This window comes from Mesoplodon mirus, assembly GCF_964341445.2.
Source record: "Mesoplodon mirus genome assembly, chromosome: 19".
In the NCBI taxonomy this organism is placed as follows: Eukaryota; Metazoa; Chordata; class Mammalia; order Artiodactyla; family Ziphiidae; genus Mesoplodon; species Mesoplodon mirus.
Window position 1 is genome coordinate 35,674,979 of NC_138995.1, and position 12,726 is coordinate 35,687,704.

Genomic DNA, 12,726 nt, shown 5'->3' on the forward strand with positions numbered 1-12,726 from the left:
TGCCAGGAGTTTTATAATTTTAGCTCTTACGTTTAGGTCATTGATCAATTTTTAGTTAACTTTGGTATGTATAATTAGGTAAAGGTCCAAATTCATCCTTTTGCATGTGAATATCCAGTTTTCCCAGCAATCATTTGTTGAAAAGACTTTCCTTTCCCCACTGGTCTAGGCATCCTTATTAAAAATCAACTGACCATATATGTGACGCTTTATTTCTGTGCCCTCTATTCTATCCCATTGGTCTATATGTCTGTCCTCATGCCAGTATCATACCAGCTAATTACTGTAGCTTTGTAGAAAGTTCAAACTCGGGACATGTGAGCCCTCCATTTTGTTCTTTTTTAAGATTGTTTTGGCTATTTGGAGCCCACTGCAATTCCACATGAGCTTGAGGATTGGCTTTTCCATTTCTCTGAAAAAGGATATTGAAGTTTTGGAAGAGACTGCATTGAATCTGTACATCTTAACAATGTTAAGTCTTCCTATCCATGAACACAGGATATCCTTCCATTTACTTAGATCTTTAAAAATTTGTTTCCAGCAGTGTTTTGTAGTTTTCAGCACACAAGTCTTTCACCTCCTTGGTGAGATTTATTCTTAAGTATTTAAGTCTTTCAGATGTTCATTGTAAATGGAACTGCCTTCTTAATTTCATTTTTGGACTGTTCATTTCCCTAATCTCTTTAAGCTCCATTTCCTCATCTGAAAAGAGAGAAATGGTACCTACGCTTCAAATAGTTGTTATAGGGATAATGGATATAGGAGACATAGGAATAATGAAAGCATAGTATAGCTACTGAAGTTAGACTTGGAGCTGTTCAGCCTAGATTAAAATCTTGACTGACATTTACAACCTGTGAACCTTGGGGAAGTTATTGAATCTTCTGTGCCTTAATTTTCTCATCTGTAAAATGGGCCTAAAAACAATACCTATCTTACAGGGTCATTAAAGGAATAAATGAGTAAATACATGTAAAATGCTTAGGACAGAGTCTAGCAAATAGCAGGAACTTTATAATGACAATTAGCCTTCCTGACTGGATTATCACGTAGCCTTCTAATTTGGTTTCTCTATCTAGTTTCCTACTATCCCTTTTATTCACTACTTGTAAATGAATCTTTCTAAATCACTACTCTAATTACATCATTTCCAGACTTAAAATCTTTACTAGTTTCTCATTACAAATTAAGCAAATTCTTAACTTCTAAGAGGTGCATCCAAGATCTACCAACATATAGTGTCAAATTACCTTTCTAATCATAGTTCCCACTGGAATCCCTTTTAAACTGAAGGAGTAACCACCACCCAGGAAACGACTAACATTTATGGAGCAAAATCTTGGGTAAGAAACTGCGCCCTAGATTCCCTATTTGTAAAATGTCAGACTAGATGAACTCTAATCCTACCATACCAATTCATCACAGTGCCTTATACAATATAGGTATTGAATTATGGTCTGGTGAATTAAGTTGAATTTGGCTATTGCGTTTTTTTTTTCCATTTTATTGGAGTACAGTTGATTTACAATGTTGTGTTAGTTTTAGGTGTACAGCATAGTGACTGGCTATTGCATTCTTAAATCTTTTTTTTTTTTTTTTGTGGTACGCGGGCCTCTCACTGTTGTGGCCTCTCCCATGGCAGAGCACAGGCTCCGGATGCGCAGGCTCAGCGGCCATGGCTCACGGACCCAGCCGCTCCGCGGCATGTGGGATCTTCCCAGACCGGGGCATGAACCCGTGTACCCTGCATCAGCAGGCGGCCTCTCAACCACTGCGCCACCAGGGAAGCCCTTGCATTCTTTTTTTTTTTTTTTTTGTTAGTTTCTGCTTTATAACATAATGAATCAGTTATACATATACATATGTTTCCATATCCCCTGCCCTTGCATTCTTAAATCTTAATAACATCTATGGACAAATGACAAATCACCAAAACACTTAATCATTACTTTGATTTGCCAAGAAACTATCAGGTCTTTAATACTGGCTTTGTCAAGTAAATATAAAGATTTTTAATAAATGAAAATTAAGTATGTGACAAAATTATTACCGAATGATTAAATTTTTTTTTTGAAAGTTGAATCCAATCACATTGGGCTCCTGCATCCTGAAGAAGCAGCAAAATGAAACTTACAGATTGGCTGAACTATATTTGTGTGCTGGGCGTAGGACGTGTATTACTAGGTATATTAACAGGTAGTTAGCAGAGAGGTCGTATATGAACGAATGAATGGGAATACTGTTTACATCTCAGTTCCTCAGCATACATGGGTATGTAAACATGGATCCAGACCCCATTTCGGCATGAAGAGAGATTTGTATGGCTGCAGTTATAAAACTACTTTTTTTAAAAAAAAACCAAGTCTACTTTAGAAATTTAGATGAGATGCTGAGATTATAAGTGGCTTTGTTATTTCTTACAAGATAATAGAAATATGTGCCTCAAAGCTAAATTGACCAGAGATAAAAAGCATTTGAGAGCCTTCTCTTAGGAAGGCAGAAAGGGGAAAACAAAATATCTAAAAACCAATCAGAGAAACCTGAATATTTTCAACTATATAATTTGTCTGTCAGTTTCAGGTTAATCTTTTCCAAAAAACTATCTTCCCAGCCAAAGGAAGTGTGCTACACGCAACTGAGATTCAAGTTACTGACCCTGGCTGCCAAAGCATTTGTGCCTGCATATTTTCAATCTGTTTTTCTTTCTTTCTTTTTTATTTTAAAAGAACTAGTTGTAATGGGGAAATCTGTGGATCAAATGCCCAGAAAAACCTTCATGCTAGCAATAAAATATTTTAAGCCCTTTCTGCCAATATTTTCTTCATTATTTTGGGGATGATAATACAACCTTAACATTACCAAATACATTTTCTTTCAAGTTTACCTACTAAACATTTCTATATAATAACTGTTGAGATACAGATGGACATTAGGATTGTGAACCATTTCTCAATTTTAGTAATAGTTATCTATTCATAAAAATAAAGAACATCAAAAAAGGTATCTGGAAAACATTTTTTTTCCATCTATTTACCTATTCAAATCAATTCTGAGATGTAAATAAATGACCATTTTATCTAGATTTACCAAAAGTAATTTTTAAAAGCTACAATATTTATAATAAATAAAATGAAGCTTTCAATGATCAAGTCAATGCCTCTACAGCACTTTAAAAACCAGCATTTATCCCACATCTAAAAATTATTTGTTTATATATCTATCTCCCCCAGTGGACTACATACTTGTTAGAAGTTCTCTTTCATCTCCTTCCCAGAATCCAATCTAGAACCCAGCATACCAATAAGTATTCAGTGACTGTTAGCTGACTCACTTACTGAATAAATCAGTATTATACAAAGGTCCAAGACATAGGACCCTAACTTTATACCAGACAAGAGAGCTTGTACCGTCTCCCAGGGTTTTTTTTTTTTTTTCATTAATAAATCTCATTTCCTGTGTTAGAGATTCAGAAAATAGTCTTGGAGAATTACTTGGATTAGCAGTTAAGATGCAGACACCGGGCTTCCCTGGTGGCGCAGTGGTTGAGAATCTGCCTGCCAATGCAGGGGACACGGGTTCGAGCCCTGGTCTGGGAAGATCCCACATGCCACGGAGCAACTAGGCCCATGAGACACAACTACTGAGCCTGCGCGTCTGGAGCCTGTGCTCCGCAACAAGAGAGGCCGCGATAGTGAGAGGCCCACGCACCGCGATGAAGAGTGGCCCCTGCTCGCCGCAACTAGAGAAAGCCCTGGCACAGAAACGAAGACCCAACACAGCCAATAAATAAATAAATAAATAAATAAATTTAAATAAATAAATAAATAAATAAAATTTAAAAAAAAATAAGATGCAGACACCATCTGTAGTATTTTTTTTGTAGTATTTTTTAAAAGTATTGTTTTACTATCTTGTAACTTAAGGCTGGTTTTGATAATCTATGTCAGTGACACCCAAAGGCCACTGTATCTTCCTATATGATTCATTAACTGGAACAATGACTTTTTAATTTTTAGACAATATTTGATTTTCCTGTTTCCAAATAGAGTTTAAATAACAAACGTTTGTCTCCTACCATACGTAAGTAGGATTTTCCCTTTATTACAGCTTCCTTCCAGTCTACGTAGGCAAACAAATCTCTTAAACCAGGCCAGTATTGAAGAGGGAACAATCAGTAAATCAGCATAAATGTCAGAACAGAATATCTTCATGACACTGGCAGTATATACCAACCTAACACTTTCATCTCAAATTTGACCACTTGATTTTAGACGTTTGGACACAACATGCTGCCTAATATCCCTACAAATGCAAAGGATTTAGCATAGAAAGTCTTAAGCTAAATTTAATTAGATCTTGGTTTGCAAAATCCAATTAGCTGTAACAGAACCCTACAAACCCCCAAAGCTTTAGAATCAGCAAGCCAGGTAGGTGCCCTGGTACTAAAACTCTCTCTGAAGCCCATATTCCTTAACAGTTAACCTTAGTTGTTCCTTTGACTATTAGAAAATCTTATTTGTCCCAAGTCACTAATACAATCAAAGGAAAGATAAGCATGAACAGATGAAGCAAGACTTTAAATACTAAAAATGCAAAATGAATCAACACTTCTTAGCCCCATCTGTGCAACCTGGGTCTTTAATAAGAAATCAGCTTAGGTTTGATGGATGGATACTCAACAGCACACACTTAAATGCTGGCTTAGAAAAATCCTTCTGATAATAAAGCGTCTTAGACTGTGATGACTATTGAACTGCTACAGCCTTTTAAATCAGTAAATTCTGTAAGGATGTGCAGAAATTCTCAAAGTCACTGCTTAAAGATTAGGAAAATGTAGGCCAATTTAAATTCGGCCCCCATAACAACACTAAAACTGTGGCTCATCACACTGTATTCAAAGACCTCTTAACATCAGACGTAGGCGTTTCTTCAGAAACTAAAAATCTGACTTCTGAGTATTATTATAACAATCTAAAATAAACAGCCCAAGCATCTGGTCTGTGGTTTTTGGGTTCAGAGGCAAACACACAAATTACTCTCTCTTTTTTCTTCTAACTCTAGCCAGAAAGGAAGATATGGGATTTAGGTTAAAATGTTTGAGGATTTTTATATGTAACTGGAACCAAGTAATAAGAAACGACTCAATTATCCTCACTTTATTAAAAACAGCTAACAAAGTTTTTATGTCCCCAAACAAAACAAAACAAACAAGAATATCAACAAAATCCACATTAAAAGCTGACAAGTAAAGGTTGCTTCCGTTGTTACTAAAGAATCATTCATTTGCTTGTGGGTCTTATTAAGCTTTTCTCCCCTGAAGGCCCACCCAACAGAGTTACACAGCTATTCTTAACTGTTCCGGCAGCACAGAAATTTCCACTCTCTATTAACAACCCAAACCACAGGTCTTCTTTAAAACTCTAAACAAACGATTTCAATCTTCAGGAATGGGGGTTGTATTAATAGAAATGAAATGTATAATAACCTTCTTTAAAATAAGTAAAAAAAAAAAAAATCTGTGAGAGCCAGCCTTCAAGATGGTCCCCAATGATCCCTACTCCCATGGAATGCCATCTCTCACAGGGTTGGTCTGTATGATGAACGGAATGTGGCAGAATTGAGGATTATAAAAGCCTGCAGCTTCTGTCTTGGGCTCTCTGTTTCTCCCTTTTGCACAGCACACTCTCTGGGGAAGCCAACAGCCGTGTCCTGAGCCTAGGAAGAGGCCTAAGTGGCGAGAACCTCAACATCTGGCCAACAGTCAGCAAGGAACCCAGGTTGCTATGAGATATTGTGATTTTAAGAAGTGTTTCTCATCTGTATCTGCCCATCACCCAGGCTCACGGTTCCCAAAGCCTTTAGAATATCCTAAGTGTCGACAGTGATAAAGCTGTCTTTTGTTATGTGAATGAGGTGACTTTTAGGGGCACCTAGGATGGGTGCTGGTTGCCAGGAGATTAGAGGGTTGAAACTTTCTGTCCCACCCACTGGTATCTAGGGAGGGGGGAAGGGTCTGAGGTTGAATCAGTCGCCACTGGCCAATAATCTAGTCAATCATGACTAAGTAACAAAGCCTCCATAAACCCCCCAAAGGACAGCTTTTTGGTCCATTTTTGGAGAGCTTCCCTGTGCCAGGGTGCCAGGCCCCAGGCTCCACGAGGACGTGGTCTCCTTTGTTCTGGATCTCACCCTATGTAGATGATTCATATCCTTTAATATCTTTTTATAATAAATTGGTAATCTAGTGGGTAAAGGGGGGGATCTCCTGAGTTTGGTGACACGTTCTAGCAAATTAAGCCCGAGGAGGGGGTCGTGGGAAACTCCAATTTGAGCCAGTCAGTCCAAAGTACAGGGAATGACCCTGGTGTATGACCTGCCTCTAGTGGAGGGCAGTCTTGTGAGACTGAGCCCTTTGCCTGTGGAATCGGATGCTGGTAAGTGTCAGAATTGAGTTGAATTCTTAGACACCCAGCTGGCATCCCAGAATTGCTTGTTGGTGTGGGGAAGCCTCCACATACATGGTGGAATTGGGTGGGTCTCGGAACCCTTTTCAGCTAACAGCCATATCAGTGAGCCTGGACGCAGATCTGCCCTGAGCTGAACCTCCAGTTGGCTGACAGCTTGACCAGAACCTCACAACTACCCAGCTAAACTGCTCCTGGATCCCTGACCCACAGACACAGTGAGATGATAATCGCTTGCTAACTGATTTACTAAGTTTTGGGGTAATTTGTTACACAGCATTGAATAATGTAAAATCCAAAAGATAAAGGGACAGATCCTGCAACAGTTAGAAGACTGCTCCAAGAAGTCAAAGACAAAAGAATTTAGCAAAAAGTTACACAAAGCTCAGAGGTTACTTCCTGAAAACATTATATATAGTATTTTCCATTAATATAAGAAATTCATGACATTAGACAAGAGAATGGATATGCTTCAGATTTGTCGATGACTAGTAGGAAAAAAAAAAAAAAGAGCTGAAAGGATCAAAAACACTTGTTTCTCCTGCAGGAACAGCTTCCTGTTTTGGTTACAAAGAAGTCATGCTTAAAATAACCATGGTAAAGCATGCTGAGGGTCTGAGAAGTCAATGGCAGGAAGCCACAACAAAGAGACCTGAATGCAGCCCGACAGAAGATGATTCCTCCGGAGAAAAGGACCCAAGAAAGGCGAAGGAAAAAGCTACCCTAGCAAATGAGTGGGAGGTAAAGTGAGGAAGGCCCATCAGAATGCGGCTCCCCTCTCAGCATCTGCCCCCCCGCCCCGCTCCAGCAATGAGCAGACTTGCTAAAGTGGCAGGCAGGATACCTCTCCTCCAGCTGGCATGCTCTTGCTGACAGCCAAGAGTGTGGTGACCCAGGAAAATTAAGCTAACGAAGGAGGAGAATCGTGCTGTAAACTTTGAATATTTTATTTTGATGCATTTTAAACTGTGAAGTCTGGAAAGGATACACCAAAAGTTAAGGATATTATATCTGCCTGTTTCCACTATATTAGGTTGATTTCACTGTCCTACATAAGGCAAACATATCAGAGAAACAATACATGTTGAAATGCAACTCACTCAAACTGAACTAGAGAAACTCCTAGAGTTAGATCTGTGGTCTAGCCAGCCCAATGTTTTGTGGCCAGTGGGGGCCCAGGGCATCTATCATGAGAGGATAGGCATGTTTTCACTGACATCAAATCCTAATGCTTGTGACTCATACCACCCAACCACTTAGCCCTTTTTCCAATCTACAGCTTCTGTTTTCTTATGGACTGGGAAGTAGACAGCTAAGTTTATAAAGATGTGTTTGTTAACAGAGTCAAATAGGCAAGGCTCAGTGTTTATTGGGGAATTCTGTGAAAGGACTTATGAATCAAATCAGAGTCAAACCAGACAGCTGCTGAGAATCCTACTCAACTAAGATTTTATAATAGTCAATCAAGTCACCCAAAGGTATGAAACAAAGGCTATAGAGACTGGTAATTCTTCATAGGCATTTTTTCTACCTCCTTTGTCTATCGTCACTATTTCTATTCAACATCTTCCTGGAGGTCCCTGCTAGTTCATTAGGAACGAACCGAAATAAAAGGTATAATGATCAGAAAGGAAAAAGTAAAAACTGACATTATTTGCATTTGTGATAACTGATGTTATATGTAGAAAATCCAAGAGTCTACAGTAAGAATTAATAAGTCAATTTGGCAAGTTTGCTGGATACAAGTCAATGTACTATTCCCATATACTAGCAACCAAAAAAACTAGACAATTAAAAATTAAAAATTAAAAATACTATTTATAATGATACACACACATAACACACACATACAAGGATCAATTAACTAGGAATATATTCAATATCTAAAGAAAAATATGCAAAAGCTCACCACTGAAAACTATTAGAACACTTAAAAACATTTATTAAGACAAATAAATGAAGCTAGCCATGAACTTAAAGACTTGATAATATCAAATTGTCAATTCTCCCCAAACTAATTTACAGATTCAATGCAATCCCAATCAAAATATCAGAAGGTGTTATTTATTTACTTACTTATTTATTGGTAGAGATTGACAAGCTGATTCTAAAATTAACACAGATATTTGATGGACCTACAATAGCCAAGGCAATCCTGAAGAAAAACAAACCTGGGGGATTTACCCTACCAGTATCAAGACCAAATGAGATGCAGTCATTCTTGAAGCCGTGGTTGATGCTGCTACTGTAAAGTTCATCCAAAGTACCCACCACCCACTTACCATAAGTCAGCTAGTTTAATTCAGTTTTCCTTTAAGTGTTTATCTAAGATCTCCATAACATAACCACACACATATTGCTTCAAGTGACATGTAAAAAGCTTATTCATAATAACATCTAACACACTTCATGAATAACTGTTAAACCTGTTAATTTTGTCTTTTTTCCTAAGCAATTTTTCAGGTGACTTCGATGAGAACAGTTAAGAAACTAACATCTTGAGGTATATTAAGTTTAATGTAGCTTCTCCAATGAATACCATATTTTTCAAAAATAACTGAGAGTGCTCCATATTCTGAGAAACTTTATAAAGATTGGTTATAAAGTGAATCTTTCTTTGCTGAGGATAATTTTTGAGGAAAAAAATCCCACTAGATATTAACTGGACATAGATGGTACATGAGTGACTGAACAAATGGACATACACCTAACTCTTTAGAGAGAAACATCCAAATCTGCAAAACTGAATACATGGAACATGTGTGTCCTTGACTAAAGGCAGGCAAAAGCAGAATAAAACTTTAGCCGCAAACTTTTATCTTTCAACCCAACTAATATCCCAGAAAGGAAAAGGGCAATTCAGAACACACTAATAACATACAGAAAAACATAGGCGGTGCTGCTTTTATGAAATAATTCCCATACTTTATAGGGAAGTGACCGAAACCATAAATATTCCTCCGCTAACACAAATCAATTGGAACTCTCACCCGCCTTTTAAACTCTGTTATTTGTTCTGACAGTTAAGACCCCACAAACACAAAGACAACTGTTCACAGACCAGTATTTCTGGGCCTACTCCAGAAAGTTTGTTCGATATGCTGAGGTTTCTGCCTGTCTTGTGGCCTGAAATTACTTTTCTTCCTGGCAGCAACTCTAGGTCCAGCAATACTTTTAACATTAAAAATAGCTCCCTCACTGCATTACTTGAAATTTCTAAAACAACTTCTATTTTAGACTCTAATTTTACGTAATTCATTTCTTAATGAGAAACTTTCAGTTACTAAGCTAGCTGCATTTGAACTTTGTGGCATGAGAACCCAATAGAGACTTTTTTTTTTGTAGAAATTTTTCTTTTGGCTTGGTTGAGGTCATAAACATCAATTCAGAATACCTTATAATTATTTTACTAAAATCTGGAGGAGAGTCACCTACAGTAACTCCAGGGTGTCTTACAATGTAAGACCCAGCTTGGAGTCCATGTATCTCTAATAAGAACTACAATCAAAATCATCCTCTCAAGAGACAAGTACTTGTCCTAATTATTTATTCATATGGGTGTCCTAGGTAATATCTTAACCACCTAAGTCTGCTTAACTATGTTATCTTTTACGATTTGTTCTGTGAATCATGGATTAAAAAAAAAAAACCAAATAAATGTTACCATGAAACACTGGATGTTCTCACACGGTTCACAAGCTGAACAAGTTCTTGAGTATTTCTGGGTTACCTTTAAATAGCTAATGTGGTCACAGATGTTATTAGAAATATGCTAATGGATGTGTAAGCACCGTATAACTATGGAACGCTTCTCTTAACATCAAATCCCTCTGACTGTGTTATTATAAATTCCAAAATAAACTGTCTAAATCCTAAACACAATTTTCAAAATGTGTTAACCAGATAAACTCATTTCACTCTCTGCCTTTCTATTACATCACAGACAAGAACAAAAGGACACAGGCTCGGGTGCCAGAGGCCACAGCACGAAGGGAATGTTCTAAGAATAAAAAGGGGAAACTCATGAGGATCTAGCCCTTATATTTAGAAAGGGAAAAAAGAGAAAAATACATTAGTTCTACACTGTCACTGTCAGCTACACTGAGTGACACAATTCTTAATAGGCTATCACTCACCTAGGGTACTTTTTAAAAATTCAGATTTCTGAAAATGGTGGTCGGAACATGTGTTTATCTTTAAACTTCCTCTCCAAATCCTATTAAAATGACAAGAAACAAACAAACAAAAAGGATAAACCCACAAGAACAAAAAGAGTAAGAAAGAAGAGAAGAGATGCTGACAACATTTTGGATAAGCGCAAGTAGATGGGCAAGAAGTAATAAACACTTAGCAGGCTAGAAAATGTGGAAACTTGAATGTCTGTGAGGGCGGGGGTGCGGTGGTTATCCACAAAGGCTCAGGAATTTGAGGTACTCCTGAAAAGATGGGTGAGAAGTGGGACTAAAGACAAGTTTTTTAAGTCTGTGTAAGAAATAATTATGGGTTTAAGATCCCTCTCCTACTCCACATAACAAGGGCCCTCCCCCTCCCCAATTCAACAGAAGGTGGGAGGTTCACTCTCTGGAGAAATGAACTAGTGAGGTTCTAGGCACAGTGCGAGCAGGGGTGAAGCACATGTGAGGAAGAGGAGGACTAGGGAAAGTCTACTCTTTGGATAATACTGAGGTTGAATGTACTGCGCTTAGCAATAGAAGGAGAAGCAGGGAAGATGTTTAACTGCATCTGTTCTACTGAGCTTACCACAAATTATATGGTTTGTGATATGGTTCTTCAGCTATATTCATCAATGTCCTTTCTAGAAAGAGCTATGGAAATGGTAGAACGTCTAATAAGTCTCTTTACTATGAAAGAGTAAAGAGATTCTCTACTACTCAAGTCATGTGTGTGAAAGCAAATTTTGGCAACTATGCAGCAGCAATGGACTAGGGCAAGAAGTTAAGACATTTTAACTGGGCACCGAAGGAAATGTCCACATGTCATTAACTTGAGGAATAGACTCCTTCCCTTTTTTTCCTTGTCACCACCTCCACAATTATTTTTCAAAGAAAAAATAGTTTAAATTACATCTTAAATGTGTACCTATCAAAGAAAATGTGTGAGAAAAACAAATATTACACATGAAGCTATTCCACAGAACAAAGATCTGCCCTTGCAGTACTTGGACAGCTTGGATTTTTCTCTTTTTTTTCTTTTTACTGTTGTAGCAACTTTCTATGTTATAAATATTGAATGACTTAACAATCTGGATCAGAAGGAAAAATGAGAACGCCAGAACCCAAACATAAAGTGTACCATCATTACAAAGCTGGAGAAATAATATCCCTAAAACATTAATACTATGTATTATTCCTGCTAAAACTCTGTATTATTTGTAGAAAAGAATCCTCTTGATAAAATACATCAACCATTAAGTTTTACTTACTCACTGGATGCATTTACCCATGGAGAAATATGTGCCGTTGCTCCAAGGACCACCCCACACTATCCCTCCACATCCAACTTTTTTCGCCATTTACCCCTAGCCACCAAGCCTGTGGGCACCAGGTCAAAGTCACAGACCTTCTCCCTCAGCCACATCGGGACGGTCCAACCTGGCATCTCTGTGCTGTCCCTCTGCCACCTTCACAGCAACAGCTCGGCAAATGGCCCCCAGCTTCCTGTCCAGAGAGCGAACCCCTGCCTCTCTGGTGTACCTGTCATCAAAGAAAAATATTTTATTTTTGGCTAAACACCACCTGTAAAAATAGAAGTCATGTAATTAACAACTATCCTAAAGGAAGTGTACATTTAAAAGTTTATTACAGTTTCTTGTTTTTTTTTGTTGTTGTTGTTTTCTGTATGCGGGCCTCTCACTGTTGTGGCCTCTCCCGTTGCGGAGCACAGGCTCCGGACACGCAGGCTCAGGGGCCATGGCTCATGGGCCCAGCCGCTCCATGGCATGTGGGATCTTCCCGGACCGGGTCCCGAACCCGTGTCCCCTGCATCGGCAGGCGGACTCTCAACCACTACACCACCAGAGAAGCCCCTATTACAGTTTCTTGAGTACTAACTGCCTCACCTTTAAAAATTCCTTTGTAAAGTATTCTTATTTCTTAAATATTCAGAGTATTTCCAGCTACAACTTTTCCTTTTACATAGAATATCTTGGACCATTACGCTATACTTAAAAATGGATTATTGGTTCCTCAATTTATAGCGCCAAAGTAAATTTAGCAGCACATAAAACATGATTTACTCCTTG

General features: G+C 38.1%; 1 protein-coding gene across 1 annotated transcript in view; it reads right to left on the minus strand.

The window, feature by feature from the left end:
- Nucleotides 1-12,726, minus strand: part of LONP2 (lon peptidase 2, peroxisomal) — an 87,481-nt gene that overhangs the window by 21,693 nt on the left and 53,062 nt on the right. Inside the window, exon 11 of the mRNA XM_082607020.1 lies at nucleotides 12,045-12,178. Coding sequence (XP_082463146.1) covers nucleotides 12,045-12,178 — 134 coding nt within the window. The remainder of the gene's footprint in view (nucleotides 1-12,044; nucleotides 12,179-12,726) is intronic.